Consider the following 21,935-nt stretch of genomic DNA (forward strand, 5'->3'; position numbering starts at 1 on the left):
TAATTTTTTGTCAAGAAAGTGAAGAAATTAAAAAGTGGCAACATCGTAATGTGGATGACATTACGATGTTGCCACTTTTTAATTTCTTCACTTTCTTGACAGACTATAGACTTACGTTTACAACATTTAAAATTGCATTTCTTATAATATACATTTTATGTCGCTTCTTATTTTAAATACGACCACCTAGGACATTCTTTAGTTTCATAGAAACCAATTTGAATGTCCTAATAATAATTTAAAACAACCGATGGCCTCATAAATTTATAATAAATTCAAATAACGTCAAAATATAATAAAATTATTTCTTTACATAGTATTCGAATAATCAGGGATCATCTACAGACTACAGTACTATGGTTACGTAGTAACTATTTAGAAGTTATAATAATATTATGTGGTACTTTATGCGTTGTTAGTAAAGAGCCTTTGATGTTAATATAATTTTATAGTTATATAGTTTGACAATATTCATATTGAACAGCTCTAGGCGTCTAGTTACCTGGCTAATTTAACTAGATGTCTACGACAATTTACATAATAATATCTAATAATATTAATATAACTGAATGTGCTAACTGATAACTCAATTGATAAGTAAACAGTTTGTCTCCTGCGTTCGTATTCAGTGCATAGTGCACACTGTTTCTTATTTTACGTGCAGAATTAAATTGTACAATCTCGCCTCCTCGCAATACAAGTATTATGTATCCTAGGCTGACAATGGGATGGGGGGAGCGCTGCCGGGGATGCATAATGATTAATGACATTTCCCGACCAAAAAAAAAAAGGCTGAAAATATAATTTAATCGTGTTATCAGAGAGTATACACTACTATCTAGTCTCTGGTGTTATCACGGTCTTGCTAAGATACATAGCAGACAGAACGTAACATAATAATTATAGATAGTATGTTAAGAACTTAATACTAGACGTTGCTTACTCTTGCTACCTTTAGATTAAAATCACAATATTTTCAGTCGCATCATTTAACTCAGCTTGCCTCTTTTACTTACAAATACATTCAAGACTGTATATAGAAATAACACATCCGAAGCATAGTATAATGTCCTTTATCCAACCTCAATACAAGGCTGAATTAAGTTCTTCCAACACAACGTAGGCGTTGTGCCTCATCCTTTTCCCACTCCTGACAGCTATCTGTGGGTAGGTACTAGCATCTTTCTGCGGCTTAATAATTTGAGACTAATCAGAGTCGTAAATTAAAATCGTATCAGTTCGGACTTCGGGGGTAAGACTGCTGACTCGTAAATCGATATCGTATCTTCGGGAGTGACTTCTGTTCTCGCTGAGGTCTAGGCGGGCGGGGCGGAGCGCTCGATGAACACGAGCGGGACGCCGCCCTTGACGCTCTGCACGATGCCGGAGGCGGGGTCGACGGCGGGGCGGCGGGGGGCGCCGGGGGCGGGCCGCACCGTGAACCGCGCCAGCACCGCCGCCAGGCCCGCCAGAGACTGCATCAGCCCCAGCCGCTCGCCTGCAACACCACCACAATATGTTTCACTCGACTGAATGGAAAAAACTTCATAAATGTAGGATAATTTTCATCATCATCAAGGTGAGTTCGGATCGGCCAGTGCCGGTTTTAGTACTACTAGCGCCCTGGGCGAGATTCCATCAGCGCTCAGGGTGCTGGTAGGTAGAGCAAGAAACGGGGAGCCTACGAGTCCCTTTTTGTCTGCCTTCAGCGCCCTTTTCATCCGACGCCTTGGGTGGTCGCCTAGCATCTCCCTTCCCTAACTATCGCCGCTTCTGGGATCAGCTCCCAAGTAACAAAATCTGGTCTTGTAGTGGTTCCGGGGCCAGCATGGCTAAAATGGTTACATTAATTAGCAATTCCTCTCAATCAATTCAGCAAATGAATTGTCAAAACTGTCAAACTGACAAATGTCAAATTGGGACGAAGAACCACTTATACGTGGGAGAGCCATGCTTCGGCACGAATGGGCCGGCTCGACCGGATAAATACCACGTCCTCACAGAAAACCGGCGTGAAACAGCGCTTGCGCTGTGTTTCGCCGAGTGAGTGAGTTTACCGGAGGCCCAATCCTCTACCCTATTCCCTTTCCTACCCTCCCCTATTCCCTTCCCTTCCCTACCCTCCACTATTACCCTATTCCCTCTTAAAAGGCCGGCAACGCACATGCAGCTCTTCTGATGCTGCGAGTGTCCATGGGCGACGGAAGTTGCTTTCCATCAGGTGACGCGTTTGCTCGTTTGCCCCCTTATTTAAAAAAAAAAAAAAAAAAAAAACAACATTCAAAATAGCCGTGAAGGTGAGATAAATTTTTAAAAGGACTTTTTTTTATATACTTTGGACTTTGGATATAGTTTTCAAGAAACCCTTATATATAAAATAAAGACTATAAAGTGGTTTCTTTCCAGAGTAAGTGGGTGAATTTCAACAAATGACTTTTTTTTAATTATATCGGTGAACTTTTTTATTTATACATATTTTATATACTTTTGAGGTTTTATGTATTCTTTAGGATACAAAATGTTCCCAAATTTAATATCATTAACGTATCATTTAAGAGTAAGGAGAAAATTCAGTTTGAATTCTGGTTTCCACCGATATGATAAACCGGCACCGATTATTATTTCTGTGCACCGATATGATAAGTTTAACCACCGAAATGACATACTAATCCAGCGATATGATAATATTATATTTATATATTTATTTTGATAAAGAACAGAGTCCTTACAATAAAATTAAAATATTTTTAAAATGTTTTTCAGTATTTGATGCAGGGACTTAGAATTTAAAAAAAAAATTATCATCGTTGTCTTTATTAAAATGAACTAGATGTGAAAACAAAAATTAAGTAAAAAATTTAAATTTTCCAATACATTCTTACATCCATTCATTTTTACAATCTTGCGCATTTGTAATTTATTTTGTATACTTAACGAAATGCCACTAGATCAACCGATATGATAAAAACAATTCACCGATATGGTAAAGTTATCAGCCGATATGATAAAGCAATCCACCGATGTGACAAAACTGTGCGTTGGTCATGATTCCAAACACCGATATTAGATTTAAGACACCGATTCGTTTTTTCTTATCATTGCGGTGTAAATTATCATATCGGTGGTTAAAATGACCACTGATTACACCGATATGAGAGCAGCGACGTGAGAAAAAACGCACTTTTTAGGAAATTATAAAAAATGCATTATAACTAAGATAAATTTGGTTACAGATAATGAAGGTTAATCACTTACTACATTCATTAGAACCAAACAATAATTTTATAAAACTATTAATTACATTTAAAAAATTCAATCACCGATATTATAAAATATTTGACCGAGAGCATTTTAATGGCATACTTATGTTGTTCACATAAGTATGCAGCGTTTTGACACAAATTTGTCGTGACTGCGTGGAAGCACACACTAAGGAGTAAATTAAAATTGGGGTGGGGGGACTGTCCGTCTCGTCGATGAAAAGTGATGCTTAAATTTCTTTTATCCAGCGATATGAGAAAAATTCTCAGGACAAGTACATTTGTGCCTCTAAGTAACTATAATCGTTAATTAAATAATAAAATATGGTATATAATAATAGAGAAACTAATATTCTATGAAACAATATAAGTTATAACCTTAAATTATTCATATTTGCTAGTATGTAAGCGTTTTTGTTTTTTAAAAAAGTAGAGGGGCAGCACCGATTTGATAAAAATAGATATTTAAGTTATTTATGTCTATCTTTGTAATAGTCCTAGACATATTATATTTTTGTCACAATCCTATAGCTACCCATTGAATACTAAAGCAAATAATTTACAACAATATTTAATAGTAATTAAAAGTTAATAATTTTTTAATAGTAATTTCAACGAAGACAAAAAACGCCGTTTGGGAAATTCACCCAAATACACTTACTCTGGGAAGGAACCACTGTAGAACTAATTAACTTATAATTGGCACATAAAGTTGACTTATACACCACTATAAGGTCAAGTAACCAGGCAATTCATCCAAAACTTTTCGTTATCACTTCGTTATAGAATTGACATAAGACGAGTCGATCGTCAACGTCATATTAACGAACGCTTATGTCAATTCCATACATTTTAGTTGGCGATTCTATAAAGAAGCGATAAAGAAAAGATCTCAAAGAGAAGCTCACCCCCAAGGTCAAATGGTTCTAAGTGCATTTTTTTATTTATATATTTATATAATAATATTTATTTATTTATTTAATATTGGAAAACCAACAGCTTACAATTTTACTTAAATAGTTATAGTATAGGTAAAACAAGAAGCCAATGATAGGTTTTCACCATTAACAAAGAAGAACTAACAAACAAACATGATTTTTACAACAAGTAAATACAAGTGTAACTGTAACAAGTGCAGTCTATTACAAGTGTAACTTACTGGAGCAAGTTTTATCAAGTATATTTACACCTTTGAAATACTTGTATAGGCAATCTTAGCCTTTACTGCGCCTATAATCTCGTTCTATACACGACTTTATGTCAACTTATAAGAAAGATCTACTACAAATCCAAACGAACTCCGTGTAACCTGTTAGCAGCTTGGTAGTAAAACACCACACAAAGAGAGATACTAGTGCTGCTAGCCTATAAACTATGCACTAATAGGAGAACTTTGTTACCTACTTGGAAGGCCAGGGTTAATTGAAATTTGGAAAAATTTAAAATAGCGAGTGTTTTGTTTGCCTGGCGCTACGGTGCATCGTGCGGGGCGGCGTGTCTCTACAAAATAGCGCACTTGATGTCGCTTTAGACTCTAAAAAGTCTAAAGCGACATCAAAATATAAAATTGCGAAAATGAGGGAAATAATTTTCTCTAATAACGATTTGACTTGTTTTAAACTCAATAATGAATATCAATATTTACTGTTTGTGTAAATGTATATCAGGATTCACAAACAAATTTTATGGTTTTTCACTTCGAATAATAAAAAGTTTAGTCTAGTTTTTCATGACAAAGTTTTTACCAGAACTTGTTTGCTATAAACATAAACGATAAAGGTACTCCGTAGTCCGTACTCTACATTACCATACAAACGAAATCTGATTTCACGACTGAACTGGAAAAAACTATTTTTCATTTATTATGGATATTATGTTTTAGAATTTAGATAGAGACGAAGTTCATTGCGAATTTTACTGTGCTTAAAAATGTTATATGAATCTACCAGTACACTTGAAAGATAAGTACAAATAAGTATGTAGTTTCTTGCAAACATTAAAACTCTGCACTGAAATAACATTAGAGTACTCTACTCCTACTCAACTCGGAAAACGTCTGTAAACTGTGACTCATATTGAGATGAGGCTATGGCAAAATGAAAAATATGTTCCAATGCTATGAACCGTTTCTGTAATCTGTCTACATACTCGTAAAATCCTTTTGTATTAATATGAGTACTGTGTAGTGTACATGTCACCGTAAGATTGTAAAAACCGCGAGATTGTAATATGACGAAGTGAAAACAAAAAGTTTTCCGGTGATTTTAAATTAATTATTTCGTATTTAAAATAACTTCAATTGCCTGAATATTTGATGTATAACATTGAATAAAATTTAGATACATATATTTAAAGTGCAGTTTGAATTATAAATTAGGTTAATTTTAATAACCGAACATTCAAACAGCACTTTAAATATATCTAATTTTTTTATGTCATACATCTCATACTATTTTGCATTGAAATTATTTTAAATACGAAATAATTAATTTAAAATCACCGGAAATCGTTATTCGTCATATTACAATCTCGCGGTTTTTACAATCTTACGGTGACATATACTCTGCACTCGTATTCTATAAACAATATGTGCTCATAGTTAGCAAATATAACATTATCGCGGCCGTTTTTTGACCGAATAAGGGCATCATAATATAATATGCCTTATCAAAACGGTATTTAGAACTAGGATAGGAAAGGGCTTAGAAGATTATTATATTTTATTACATTATTACGTGATATTAATTTTTCAAATGCTAGACTCGCGGATTGCCATTCAAATATCCTAGTAATATTATATCGTATAAACTCACCGATGCAGGCCCGGGGGCCGACGCCGAAGGGCATGTAGACGTACTTGTTGGCGGGGTCGAACTGCTGCGGGTCGTGGCGCTCCGGCCGGAACTGGTCGGGCTCGGCGAAGAAGCGCGGGTCGTTGTGCATCGCCTGCAGCGGCACGAACACCTTCACCCCCTTGTCGATCGCCACGCCGTCGATCACGTACGGCCGCGCGCTCTCCCGCACCAGGAACCCGAGCGACGGGAACACGCGCATGCCCTCCTTGAACGTCCACTCCAGGTAGGTCATCTCCTTGACGGCGTCGTAGCTGAGCTTCCCGCCGTGTGCGGCGAGCACGCGGTCGATCTCCGCCTGCGCTCGGGCCTGCACGTCGGGGTTGTGCGCCAGCTCGTTGAGCGTAGTGCTGGTCGCTGACGACGAAGTCTCGAAGCCGGCCGCGAAGAAAACGAACACCTGCGCCGCTATCAGCTCGTCGTCCATCTCCAGCGTCGCCACCTCCGGCTCGCCGTCCGCAGTCACCCGCTCGATGGACTCGCCAACTATCTTCCCCTTCGCCTTGCACTCCAGCAGGAGGTCTATGAAGTCGTTCCGGCCCGAGGGCTTGTAGTTCCTCTGCCGCTGCACCTCGGCCACTATCTGCATGATGTCCCCCTCCACCCTCGCGAGGCCCTTCACGTGCCTGAATGTCCAGGGGAACAGGAGCTTGAGGACGTTTTTCGCGAAGTCCTTGGGACTAACTTTAAAAATTTTCGCGCCGATTTTCCTAAAGACGGAGTTCTCGTCCTGCAGCGAGTCTGCGTCGAGGCCGAACCCGCAGGCGCCGATGAAGTCGGTGGTGTACCGCGCCATGAGCTCCCGCGCGTCGAGCACCTTGTCGGCGGCGATGAGCTGCAGCGCGCGGGCCTGCAGGCGCTCCGCCCGCTCCACGATCAGCGGGAACATCGCCTTGAGCTTGCCGCTCGTGAAGGCCGGGGTCATGCGCTGCCGGAGCAGCCGCCAGAGGTCCCCGTCCGCGAAGAACAGGTTTCGCAGCATCGGCTCGATGATCGGCTGCCGGCTGATCAGACCCCGAGGGTAGAAGTACGAGAAATCAGTGGTCAGAATCTGCTTGGCGATGTCGGGGTCGCGGATTATCAGCTCGGGGTACGGACCCCGAAAGAATCCCACGATCTTTTCATCGGGATACTTCCAGTACATCTCCTCGATGGCCTGGGACATGCTCCTCCTCATGAAGAAGTTAAGCGCGTTGTTGCCCACGACGGGGAGGGGCTTGTCGTGTTTGACGCCCCTCTTTTTCCAGTAGTCGTGAGATTTGGTGCTGTAATAGTAGAGCGCGGCTGCCACCGCCGCCACAAGTATTAAAACTATCATTTTGTGCTCGTGCTGTACCTATTTTATTAGAAACGTCCTTATAGTATTCGATCAATGTTCTGAACACTCGTTAATCTCAAATTATTCACATAACACAAAACCGCTATCGAGATCGCGCTCGTGTGATGCGGGGCTCGGCCGTCAGCGGACTGTTATCTGGCGCGCGGGACGGCCGTCTGGCGTCTGCTGACTGCTCGGCACTGCTCGGTTGGAGGTCGCGGTTGGAACTGTGTATCGGAGTGTCGGTTTCCTATACATATATATTACCGGTTATTATTGTTTACACTACGAACGGTTTCCATAGTCACCAGTTTTTCAACTGAATGACTTAGTAGTAAGAATGGCGTAGTTACGCCGAAGATAGCGCGAGATTAATATTATCACAGTGCAGCCTTTAGTGCAGCCCACAGTCCTACAGGTTGGTGTCTTGTGTGTACGAGCATGAGACATGAGTCATGAACTCATGACCGACTTTAATCGACCGTGTGTCGTGTCCATACACCATATCGTTTCATACATAGTACAATATGCTAATATATATAAGTACATCTTTTTAAAGTCCGTACGATGAATATAATTATTATTTTGACGACCTCCGTGGCTCAGTGGTGAGCGGTAGCTCAAGCCGGGGGTCGCGGGTTCGAGTCCCGCCGACGGAACAAAAAGTTTTCAATGTTACCGGGTCTGGATGTGTATTAAATATGTGTATGATATAATAAAAATCTTAAATGTATGTATAGTATAAAAGTATTAAATATATTTCCGTTGTTCGGTACCTGTAACACAAGTTTTAGGTACTTAGCACGGGGCCAGACTGACGTGGTGTGAAGCGTCCATAGATATTATTATTATTATTATTATTTATTACTACCTTAATATAGTATGTAGCAAAACAAAGTGATAATAGGGTAATTTAGATTTAGATTTTAGGGTGTACCTACCTATAATGTATTTTGTTTAACTTTACCGGTTACTCTAAAAAAGGGTGCAATCCATTATTATTAACTAAATCTGAGAGATTTGACTGTTGTTTTGACATTTTTATCTTATCGTTATAGTTAAGATAGTTAGTGCAACTGCACCGACCACGATGTAGCTTAGGACAAATTATTATAATAGATACTGTGGATTATAATTTATAACTATTAACTATTAATTATTAACTACCTACTTAATACATGGCATGTCATTCTGTTTTATTATACCTCTGAATCTCTAAGATACTTTATGCTGTGGTCATAGAGGTCATATCAGTGATATTTTTAGGGTTCCGTACCCAAACGGTAAAAACTGGACCCTATTACTGAGACTTTGACTTTGACTTTGCTAGTATCTCAAGAACCGCTATAGCTAGACTTCTGAAATTTTCACAGATTGTGTATTTCTTAACAACAAATACTAAAAACTAAATATAGCAACAAAATAAAATTAATATTTAAGGGGGGCTCCCATACAAGAAACGTGAAGTTTTTGGCCTTTTTGGTCGTAATCAATAATGGCAACAGATAGGAACTTGAAGTGTTCACAAAATTCTTAATTATATTATTCTTCATTATATTATTTGTACCCTTATAAAACATAATAAAATTAACATAAAATTAGGGGCTCCCATACAAAAATATATTTTTTTCCCTACTTTGCTCTATACCGGTACGGAGCCCTTAATGCGCGAGTCCGACTTGCACTTGGCCGATTTTTTAACCGACTTCCAAAAAACGAGGAGGTTATATATTCGGCTGTGGATATTTTTTTATTTTATTTTTTTTATTTTTGTATGTTCGACCACTTCTCCGCCGTTTGTGAACCGATTTTCAAAATTTTTGTTTCGTTATATTAGGTTTTACTCCAATTTGGTCCCATTTTCACAAAAGTGGTCATCTGATGATGGGATCTATGAGTAATCGAAGGAACTCCTCAAAATTTATATAGAAATATATGGTGATTTTAGTTTTATGAGAAGAATCCTAAGCATATGCTACCAAAACGCAAGATTTTGCACCAAGGTATACTATGGTTCCGAAGATACTAAGAGAACTCCGGATTCCTTATAGATACAAGTTTGGGGGCTTAGGTGTTGTTTTAGAACTGAAAGCATATGCTACTATGCAAATTACATTCATCATCATCATCATCATCACTACCATGTCAGGGTCACCAATGTCACAACTCACATGGTTGTATATGGATACAATATACACACAACACCATAAAATATCATCAGTCATTACGTTATGTCCTTATTTATTTGGTACATTTCAAAGCGATTTTAATACAAAAAAATATACATAATGTTGTTTCAAAATACATAATATTTCAAGTACCACAAAATTGAACATAAGTAACAAATTCAACCTTTACTCCAGAGCGTAAGGCACACATTTGGGTTGGACTGAAGGAAACGGGGCACTATGGAAAAAATTTGAACCTCTTATAACCACCCTTTTTGAATATACCAATCGATAGGGGGCGCTAAGGGGAGCAAAAAAGCTCAGATAAACTTTTCTCAAAAATCAACGCCTGTCGAAAGACAGGCTGAAATGTGACCCTCGTTAGTAGGTACGGAGAAAATACTTGAAATTATTTGGACGAAAAAATTCAACCTCTTATAACCACCCCTTTTAAATACACCAATCGATAGGGGGCACCAAGGGCAGTAAGAAATCTTAAATAAACTTTTCTCAAAAATCAACCCCCGGCCAGATACAGGCCGATATACGAACCACGTTAGTATGGCGAAAATACTAAGAAAAATTTTGACCACAAAAACACAACCCCCTATGACCACCCCTTTTTATTATACCAATCGATAGGGGGCGCCAAGGGAAGCAAAAAAACTCAGTTAAACTTTTCTCAAAAATCAAGCCCTGTCGAATGACAGGCCGAAATGTGACGCTTGTCAGGGGTTGATTTTTGAGAAAAGTTTATCTGAGCTTTTTTGCTTCCCTTGGCGTCCCCTATAGATTGCTGTAATAAAAAGGGGCGGTCATTGGGGGTTGTATTTTTTCGTCAAAATTTTTCTTAGTCTTTTTCCCATAGTGCCCAGTTTCCTTCAGGCCAACCGAACAAAAAAAAATTACAATGTTAGCGTTGCGTTCTTTGACTCATTCAATTATTGAATGCGCCAATACGAAAGTTGAATGAAAGAAGATGACGAAAATTGAAGATGAAAGTGCACAATGTGGACATACATAGCTAATCTACATCGTAATAGGAATAAGAAACACAATCGCAATTAGTATAAAAATACTTCGTTTATACGGTTTATATTTACACGATTTTGATACATATACGGATCGAATTCCTATGCAAGTTTATAGGTACAATAATTGCCTAGCGGCTCGCACGTGTTTACTGTTCACTTCGATTTTTTTAAATTGTATTGTTTAAAATTATCTACCTGATATTTGTGAGCACGGCGTCTGACTCTTAACAAATTGTTAGAATATTAAATATACAATTTACGCGATGGGTAACTAAAAAGAGTGAAATTATTATTTTTAACAAAAAATTAAAACCGGCTTCCAAGGTAAAAACAATAATAACATCCTTATAATATGAACTAAAAAGTATTAAATAATTTTTCCTATCTAATAGTGCCTTTTTCCGAATTCGGCTAAACCTCAACTATTTCTGTACTCAATCTTCATAATTTTGAAGTCAGTGCCAGTTCCAAAAGTTTTAAATATTCTGTCAGAGAACTAAAGATTCAGCTATCTGGTACCGACTTCAAAATGATGAAGATTGAGTACAGAAATAGTTGAGGTTTAGCCGAATTCGGAAAAAGGCACTATTAGATAGGAAAAATTATTTAATACTTTTTAGTTCATATTATAAGGATGTTATTATTGTTTTTACCTTGGAAGTCGGTTTTAATTTTTTGTTAAAAATAATTACGGTGTTTATTCCAATTTGCTGGGTATGGGCCTTGTAAATTATTGTAATCGCTCTACCGGCTGCCGGCATCAATCACCTTTGTGATAAACAATTACTTAGATTATAATAATAACGTGTTGCTGATGATTAAGTCACTGTTGATGTTTCAATACAAGTTGATGTATTTACGTGTGTGTACTGTGGGGCAATTATTCATTACCTATACTATTTGTAGAGTTCTTTAATATTATAACTTATATCCCTTCATGCTACGAATAATAAAAACTAAGGAAACATAACTCCCATACTAATTACCGTTTTAAATTAGGTTCATATCGAACTGTCATGTAACGTCAGCCTTTATACCGCTCAAGGCCACCTAAATATTGCAAATGTATTGAAAAGTGTACCTAAGGTACACTTTTTTGACAAGTATTGTGGAGCATGTTTTTTGACGGAGTTACTTTTCCTTAGTTTTTATTATTCGTAGCCTTCAAGTAAATAATATAGAGATTAGCATTGTCTTTAAAACGCATTTTGGATTCTTCGCCGGCTAATCAATTCCATTTTTTTATATTGAATACTAAACTAATTAAAAACAATCATGGCAATTTTATTCTAGCAATACGTCTTAAATAGCCAAAGCCGGATATTGAATTAAGCTTAATAATTCAATATCCGGCGATATTATTCTAAAAAGTAGCTACTTTTTTTAGAATAATATCGATTGGTGAAAGCAGAAGTGGCGTATCTCGAAAAACCCAACTTTACAGTAGAGCCAAAAAACTTTTTTAAAAATTCATAACTTTTTTTAAATAAAATAAGGGGGCAAACGAGCAAACGGGTCACCTGATGGAAAGCAACTTCCGTCGCCCATGGACACTCGCAGCATCAGAAGAGCTGCAGGTGCGTTGCCGGCCTTTTAAGAGGGAATAGGGTAATAGGGGAGGGTAGGGAAGGGAATAGGGTAGGGGATTGGGCCTCCGGTAAACTCACTCACTCGGCGAAACACAGCGCAGGCGCTGCTTCACGCCGGTTTCTGTGATAACTTTTATATTTATCAAGATAGAAGTCAGTATTTATTAACAACAACAATAGCTCTATAATAGTTTTATTGAATAATCAACAAAAAAATATTAGCAAATTTACTTTTTATACCATGTGCTAAAAGAGTCGTATTACAAAAATTATGAGTTGATCTGTAATAACTTTTTCATGCTTATGAAATTAGTATGAAATAAATTGTCGTATCTTTGTGAACGATGTATTTTAGGTGACAGAAATGTCGTAACTCATTCAAATCAAACTCGAGAGTTAAAGAAACAATGTGGTATCATTTTTTAATTTTTCACGCATTGCCGTATCTATCTTTTATCCAATGAACATACAAAAAAAATCCACAGCTGAATATATAACCTCCTCGTTTTTGGAAGTCGGTTAAAAATTGCAATTTTTCGTCTAGTTATACGACAATTTTTTATAAGGTCTGTGCTAAAAGGTGGTAAACATCCATGATCATATCTTTACTAGAATTTATCGTAGCAAGACGAGATTATAGGTATAACAATCAATTAAAAAGCGATTTTACCTAAAATTCAAGTTACGACATTTCCGCTTTCACCCGTCGATATGTTGCTTTCAAAAGTTGTATCAAGAGGGTTTTTGATATTGCATTTGTCACCAGGTGGAGCTATGTAGCCGTAGAGTCTTTAAATAAATAAATAATTAAAAATAAAAATGTTTATTTTCGGACAACAAGATCCATTAAATATTAAAAATAAAATAAAAATAAAATGTTAGTATAGTCTTATATTCTAGTTGTGTTAGTACTCATATTTAACTAAAGACATTAATAGCTGCCATATTATGTCGCGATATAGACTTGGAACGTCGAATATCATGGTGACTTGCTACAAGTTACAACACACAATATGAGTCATGGTGGCAATGCGCAGCCGGTTAAAGTACATCGCCTTCTGCGAAACTGGACGGTGGGCCCAAATCCCAACAATATCAGCTGATGCAATTCGTCTGATGGATTAATATCATCCTTTAACGGTATAACAACTAAGGGTGGCAAATTTTAAACCTTGATCAACCTACTTTAACTAAGACTAAGCTATATTATAATACTAGCGACCCGCCCCGGCGTCGCACGGGTATAAAATATATAGCCACTGAAAAAATGATTAAAATCGATAGCCTATGATCCTTCACGTGGTCTACTTCTTATCTACCCCGGTAGAGTTAGATTTTTTTTTAAATCATTAATTATAGTCAGAAATTTATTGACTTATTTATTTTTTTATTTATTTATTTTTGAATTTTTTTTATCTGTGTCTGTGCCAAATAACATAAAAATTGCTCCAGTAGTTCGCGAGATAAGCCCTTTCAAATAATTTCCCCCGTTTTTTCCACATTCTCCTATTAGTCTTAGCGTGATAAAATATAGCCTTCTTCAAAAAATGGGCTATATAACACTGTAAGAATTTTTCAAATCGGACCAGTAGTTCCTGAGATTAGCGCGTTCAAGTTAGATCTTTCAAATAATTTTCCCCGTTTTTTTCCATATTTTCCTCTATTTCTTCGATCCTATAAGTCTTAGCGTGATAAAATATAGCCTATAGCCTTCCTCCTTAGAAGTAATATGTAGCTTTTATGTTAATCCAGGATGTCAAATAACTCCTTGCCAAATTTTATCGAAATCGCTCCAGCAGTTTAAGCGTGAAGATGTAACGAACATATTACACTCTCACAAACTCACAAGTCACAATGTTACTAGTGTCATTCCCACAGTATGAGTTTGAATTATTTTATAAATTAATTATACATAATAATAGAACTTAGAAATACTTACAAAATACGTAGATACATAATATCTACTAAAATATGCATTGTATTTGCAAAGCAACAAAAACATGAGAATTCACAACATAATAAGCTATTTCGGTTCAATTAACGTTTTTATTGTGATTTGTGACCTGAAAATCCTGATTCCTGACCGCAATTTATCAAGGCGCGTATTAATTTATCATACCTGCGTAGAATTCAACTAAACTCTGTAAATTAAGGATAAATTGGATCATCCGGTGTTTCCGAGTAAAAGTGGTGGCACACTAACGAGTAGTACATAATATTTTGTTGCTGCGTCAATCCTCGTTTAACATGACTAGTACGAGTAAGCATGACTCGTAGAATTTCTTGATAGACGGGCTATCAAGATCTATAAATATAGATCTTAATACCCTGATTGTGTTCACAACCTCAGCTTGTTTTTTACCGTTTGTACCATTTGTACCATTAATGTATTTTTTTTATTGAACTGGGGGAAAAAGAGCAAACGAGTCACCTGTTAGAAGGCAACAACCGTCGCCTATGGACACTCGCAACATCAGAGTTGCAGGTGCGTTGCCGGCCTTTTCGTTCACGTTAACAGTGTGGCTACAAAGTGCTAGGTAGATCCCTCACGTGCTTGCAAACACGTTTTCAACCGACTTCCAAAAATGAGGAGGTTATATGTTCGCCTGTAGATATATTTTTTTATGTATGTTCAACGATTACTCCGCCGTTTGTGAACCGATTTTCAAAATTTTTGTTTTGTTATATTAGGTTTCACTCCAATTTGGTCCCATTTTCACGAAAGTGGTGACCTGATGATGGGATCCATGAGTAATCAAGGGAATTCCTCAAAATTCAATTGGAAACATATGGTTTTTTTGTTTCATATGAAGTATTTCAGGCATATGTTACCAAAATGTAAGATTTGCACCAGGATACACCATGATTCGAAGGTGGTGAACAGAACTCCTTACTCGTTATATATAAATAATATACATATTTGGGGGTTTTGGCGTTGTCTTAAGAACTGAAAGCATATACTACTATGCAAATTTAATTAATCATCATCATCATCACAACTATTCCATCCATTAGTAATCGAAGGAACTCCTCAAAATGTATATGGAAACATATAGTGATTTCATATGCTACTATGCAAGTTATATTCATCATCATCATCAACATCACTACCACCAGTCACCAGACCATGAATTATCTAATTATAACCCTATTATTGGTACTTTTAATCGTCTTTTAAATCAAATCATTTATTTTTGCAATTGTAGGTTATAAGGTATTACAAAGATGTCCTGGTACTTCTACTACCTGGTACGATCTACAATTAGCCGTTAAGGCGTGCAATAATAATAATACTTAAGTCATTTAATATTTTATCAGAATTAGTCTAACAATTATTTATTTTTTTATAAATATATGCACTGGTGGTAGTAACATTAATAATTATCAATACATTAATGGCCCACTAATATCCGCTGACCCGATGAACTTTGTATCGCTTCCATCCTAATATAAAACCTTCCGTGAACTTCACAAATATTTCAATACCAAAATTAGCAGAATTTTTAGGCGTTTTTGAGTTTTTATTGAGAGTTAGAAGACTAATGTAAAATTAATATTTATTTATACCGATTATGTCTCTTTTTCGTTTAAGTATTCTTTTAAGGTGTGATAACATTTACTTATTAAATAGTTCTTTAATTTATTTTTAAAGTGTTTTAATTCCTCGATATTTTTTATATTTGTAGGTAGTTTATTATAAATTTCGGGTGCCATACAAACTATACTTTTACTTTTAATTCCGATTTAGCTTGTATTGCTAGCAGTTTATCTTTATGTCTAGCCGAGGAACATGTTTCGTATTTCTCTAGATTTTTCCTAACATACAAAGCACATTCATAAATATACATTGATGGTAATGTTAGTATACTTAAATTAATAAACTTCGGTCTACACGAATCCCTCTTACCAATGTTGCAAATAGCCCTGATGCATTTCTTTTGGGCCCTAAAAACCGTTAGCCAATGAGTGGAATTGCCCCAGAACATTATGCCGTATCTAATAGTAGATGAAACATATCCATGGTATGCTGTTAACATTGTTGATAAATTTGTTATAGGTCTAAGTTTCTATAGAGCGTATATGCACTTTGATTAATTTTTTTACTTACATATTCTATATGTGGTTTCCATGTCAATTTGTTGTCAATTACTACTCCTAAAAACTTTGTTGTGTCAATTTCATTAAAAATATGTCCATGTTAATGTCAAATTTAGTTTTTTTATTAGATGTTGCACGTTTAAAATTCATTAGTTTAGTTTTATCAAAATTTAATTTTAAGTTATTAGTTTCTAGCCATTCGATAATTTTGTCCATAGTTAATTTAATATTTGATTCTATATCATTCATGATTTTTTCTATAAATAAAATTGTGCTATCATCAGCAAATAACGTCATATTGTTCTTACCTTTACATTTGACGAGGTCATTAAAATAAATAAGAAAGAAGAGAGGTCCCTTGTGGGACTTCATATTCTGTTTCCTGAGCCTCGGATAGATATTGCTGTACACATCTATTTGAAGGACAGTATCTCTTTATTTGGGTTACTTGTTTTCTGTTAAACAAATACGATTTTATTAGTTTAAGCGCGATACCCCTGATTCCGTACATGTACAGTTTTTGTAGGAGGCGTTTGTGATCTACTCGATCGAATGCTTTCGACATATCCATAAACATTGATGTAGCACAATTTCGACTATCCAGGCTGCTGTATACCTTATTAACAAATTCATAATTATCATCATTAATATTTTTACTCTTTCTAAATCCATATTGTTCAGATATTAGAATTTGTTTTTTTTTTGAACTTGTAAAGCCTAGTATATATGACTTTCTCATATATTTTTGATATTGTAGGTATTAAAGCCACTGGCCTGTATGATCGTATATCGCTCCTTAAGCCTTTTTTAAATATTGGAATGATTACAGATTGTTTTAGTCTGTCAGGGTAGATTCCGTTTTCAATACTTAAATTAATTAAATACGTTAATACCGGTCCTATAATGGATGCTGTTTCTTTTAAAATTTCTGTTATTATACCGTCTATGCCCACACTATTTGTATTGTTGAGCGCGAGGATAATCTTAATTACTTCTTCAGGTGTAGTGTACGACATAAAACATGAATTTAAACTGGGTGTTATATTATTAGTTTATTATTATAACCATTTTCGGGTTTTCCTACTTTAACAAAATAGTCGTTAAAACGATCAGCAATAATTTTTGGGTCTTTTATAATAAATCCATTATCATCTATTTCATTAATGTTTTCGTTAATAAACTGTGTTTTATTATTATTTATTATCTTCCAAACAGCCTTTGATTTTATTTTAGATTGTTGTATATAGTAATTGTTTTGAGCTCGTTGTGTATTTTTTATGACTAACCTGTATCTTTTATAATATTTTTGAAACATTTTTTTATTCATTTCATTTGGATTTTTTTGACATTTCCATAGGAGTTCTCTCTTTCTTTTACTGCATATTTTAATGCCTTTGGTAACCCATTTTGGTCGAACTTTATTATAGATTTTTATTCTGATAATAGGAAAACACAATTCATAAAACAGTTTAAACAAGTCATGAAAATTATTTAATGCAGTATTTGGATCATTCTCATTGTAGACTTCAGTAAATTTAAGCGATTTGAGGCACTCTTTGAACTTGATTTTATTTTGTATATTAAAGTCGCGAACTTCTTTGTACCAATATTTTAATAAGCTTGTTTTTTTACATGGACATTTTAACACTTGTGCAGTATGATCAGACAGAACGGTATCTATGATTTTAGCTTCACTACGTGGTATATTATGGAAAATATTGTCTATGCATGCGTTACTAGCAAGTCTCGTAGGTTGTTTTATTTCCATTCTTAGATTATAGCTGCTAAGCAAGCCTTTCAGTTCTCTACTTTGATAAGTATCTTTAAGAATGTCTATATTAAAGTCCCCACATATTATTACCTTCATTGCATTAATTAATTTTGATAGAATTAGGTCAAACCTTTCCAAAAATGAAATGAATGCTTGCTTATTAGGTTTGGGGGGTCTATATATACACAATATACACATTTTATGTTCTGTCAATCGGATGGCAGAACATTCTAATAAGTTTGGGATTGAGAGATTCATGAGCTTGTTAATTGGGTCGGCTTTTAGATCTCTTTTAACTAAAATACAAGAACCACCATCTCGTTTGTTACGTAAGTAGCTTGATATTAATTTATAATTTGGAATGTTCAGAAAAGTTTTGTCATCCTTTATCATATTATGTTCAGTTATGCCCAAAATGTCTATTGGGCTCCCATCATTTGTAATTTCGTCAATACATACTGTCAGCAAATCTGATTTATTGATAAGGCCATTAATGTTTTGATGAAAAATGTTAATATAGTTACAAACGAAAAAGACATTGATTTAGGTTAGTATTTTTATCCAAGTCACTAGATCTAGTCGTAATATTATCATAATTACAATTATTTTTAGCGTAAAATTGATTAAGGTCAATAGAAGACGTCTGTGTACATTTATTTTCCATGATTATTTTCTTTGATAAGTATTGATGTGGATTTAAGTAAACGTTCACTTTATTCTTGTAGCCAATACGCAGTATTTCCCTTAGTAAATATTTAGATATGAAATTTGTAAATGTTCTGTTATGTATTTAAGATCGAAACCCGAATTTGCCGAACAATTTAAAAAAATATAATGTTATTTCAATGTAAATGATTCGGCCCTGGTGTTTAGGTTACCAAGTTAGCAATTTGATCATGAGATCTTTGAGGTATCTCCTTAAAATTTATACTGACGATTATAGTTACATTTGAGCATAATATTATATTATGTTGAGCTGATGACTTTTCATTAGTGTAATGATAGAAAGAAAGTCACTGAACAAAACTTTAGAGCCATTAAAGACAGGCATATGAACAATGAACATTAATTTTATCATTGCTTGATTAACGCCAAGCATATTATTATACAGTGAATATGCTTGGAGTTGCTTAAGCAATTCTGAAGTGGTAGTGATCTCAGACAATGAGTTCTCACATCATGAAAGTGTATCCTGGATCCAAAGTCACTAAGCATAACACATTAGTCTGTAAAGGAAACCTTATAAATGACTAAAAAGAGTGAAATTATTATTTTTAACAAAAAATTTAAACCGACTTCCAGGGTAAAAACAATAACAATTTATAATGAATAAAAAAGTATTAAATAATAATTCTTACTCTTTGAAGTGCTTTAGGCATAATTCTCCTAAACCTCAACTATTTCTGTACACAATATCTTCATTATTTTGAAGTCGGTACCAGTTTTGAATATACAAAATATTTTGTCATAGAACTCAGTATTATTAGCTGGTACCGTCTTCAAAATAATGAAGATTGTGTACAGAAATAGTTGAGGTTTAGGAGAATTATGCCTAAGGCACTTCAAAGAGTAAGAATTATTATTTAATACTTTTTTGTTATTATTGTTGTTATCCTGGAAGTCGGTTTTAATTTTTTGTTAAAAATAATTTATAATAAGTTAAGAAAAGTGTATATTATGACATATTATTTAACATAAAATCATATTGAAAGACCCACATATGATGCACACACGTATGAACTATATTTTCATCTACCCACATGTCGTGCACTCAATGAATTTATTAAATTCCACGTTAATTATTTTATTTTATTTTATTTTTTTCGTTACCTATAATACCTATCAATCAACTCGTGCACACAGCACAATATCTACTTTTGGTTTAGTGTTTTCTTCGGCTTTATTCATTTAAACCGATTCAATGCGGCGCACCTTTTTGAAGACTTTCAGTCGTGGCGGCATACAATTTTCTCGTGACACGTGAGCCGTGTCATACGCCATAGAAGTAGATGACACGGCTTCCGTGTCACCCGCCACGTTAAAAAAGGTTTATTGTTTTTTTTTTGGTTTTTACGTGTTTATTAATGAACCGCCGTTCAAGACCCGGAAGAGGAGTTATGACATATTTTAGAAAATAGTGCTATTGTTTCTCATGCTATAATGCTTGTCATTAATCTTTTTATTATTTACTTACTATATTATTATTGTCATTTTCATTGTAATCGATAAATTAGTTTGTTTTACTTTACTCTAATACTACTAAAAAATCTAGTAACTTTACATACTCATAGTTCATACCTTGGGAACCCCATCGAAATGTCCCCCGGACATTGTTCAGTTAGTTTTCCTAGTTTATAGTTCATACGTGTATGCAAAAAAACGATAAGAAACTGACACGTGTATCCTTTAAAAATGTTTTAAATTTCTATGGAGGTAAGATCCATATTATGTGGTGCACACACGTATGAACTCAAACTCAAAATGACCCACATGTGGTGCAGACACAGTGAGCGTGTTAAGAGGGAATACGCTCTTCTTGAAGGATTGCAGAATGCAGGTCGTATTGGTCCGGAAATATCAATGGCGACAATTCGTTTCAGAGTTTAAGGGGCATTTCACCAAAGAAATGGAATGCGTTCAAAGCACTCTGAACCGGTTGAAAATGCATAAACGCGATTATAACATCGAAATGTATTTCACCAGCATAAACTGAACGCGTTCACAGCAAATCCGAGTTTTATCTTCTGAACGCCCAAAGTCCGAAGTTTAACGTCATAAAACCCGTTCAAGCCCTGTCATGGCGGAACGAAAAACATAGACAAAAGAAATGTCAAGGTGACACTTTTTGTCTTGCATTACTTATAACAAATAACTCAAGGCTGTCACAGACAGAGCAGGTAATGTATATTAATGTCATAGACATAATATATAATGTCTATGATTAATGTACATTACATCCCGGGATGTATATCTGTACATTATATTAATCTATCACACACACAACAGGTAATGTATCTTTCCCTACATTTCAATGGTAGCCGCGCAAATTTCAGCTGCTGAGGTGTTATACAGGCTGTTCTTATTTTTAATGTTGTAATACTATGGCCATTCGAGTTACTTGCTATTAGATTTACTATATAGTTAATCAGAAGATGATTAAAAAAACAGAACGATGTGGATTTAAGATATTTGTTGAAAATATAGGCTCTGGGGAAGGTTGTCTGCAGTACCTGCTGTGAAGTGCTGTGCTAAGGTGGCAAGTGGCAACACTGTGTGTATCTGTCTATCATACACATATAATATAATCACAGACATTTTTGAACATCCTATGAAGAAAAGAGATGTATAGTAATATTATACAGAAATATTATACTGAGATGTATTGAGATGTATTTAGATGTATCAAAATATAAATGTATATTTTCATATAGCTCTGTATCTTAAGATACGAAGATGTAAAAATATACATTATAGCTGTTGTGTGTGGTCTCCTGACGATTTCTATAGAAAGATGTATCGAGATTCGAGATGTATCGTGCTATAATATACATCTTTTCATACCTCCTTTTAACCGATTCACTTTCGTATTTCTGCTTTTATAATTAGAAACTGCACAATGAGGCATTTTTGCACAACCGCTCCGGTGTAATCAAGTCCAGACTTGCACGCTGACTAAATGAACGTTCAACAAATCTTGCTCACTTGTGCAGGATTGAAACACGCGTACTCCACCCGCTTAGCCGTTCTATCTTGATTTATTTCTGTGCTGCCACCCGTCAAGGAGATGAGGATGGTAGGTTTTTAGCCTAGAACGACGGCGAGAAGTTGCAGGAGGTAAGTATGAT

At 35.4% G+C, this 21,935-nt stretch overlaps 1 protein-coding gene across 1 annotated transcript; it reads right to left on the bottom strand.

Moving 5' to 3' along the window:
- Positions 1-796: 796 nt before the first annotated feature.
- Positions 797-7,654, bottom strand: LOC121734048 (cytochrome P450 6B6-like). The gene is made up of 2 exons (XM_042124450.1): positions 6,074-7,654; positions 797-1,498 (listed from the first exon to the last, which is right to left on the bottom strand). The coding sequence occupies exons 1-2, from the start codon at positions 7,428-7,430 to the stop codon at positions 1,317-1,319; spliced, it is 1,539 nt and encodes a 512-aa protein (XP_041980384.1). The 5' UTR covers positions 7,431-7,654; the 3' UTR covers positions 797-1,316.
- Positions 7,655-21,935: the final 14,281 nt, after the last annotated feature.

The sequence above is a fragment of the Aricia agestis genome, chromosome 15, assembly GCF_905147365.1.
Source record: "Aricia agestis chromosome 15, ilAriAges1.1, whole genome shotgun sequence".
NCBI lineage: Eukaryota > Metazoa > Arthropoda > Insecta > Lepidoptera > Lycaenidae > Aricia > Aricia agestis.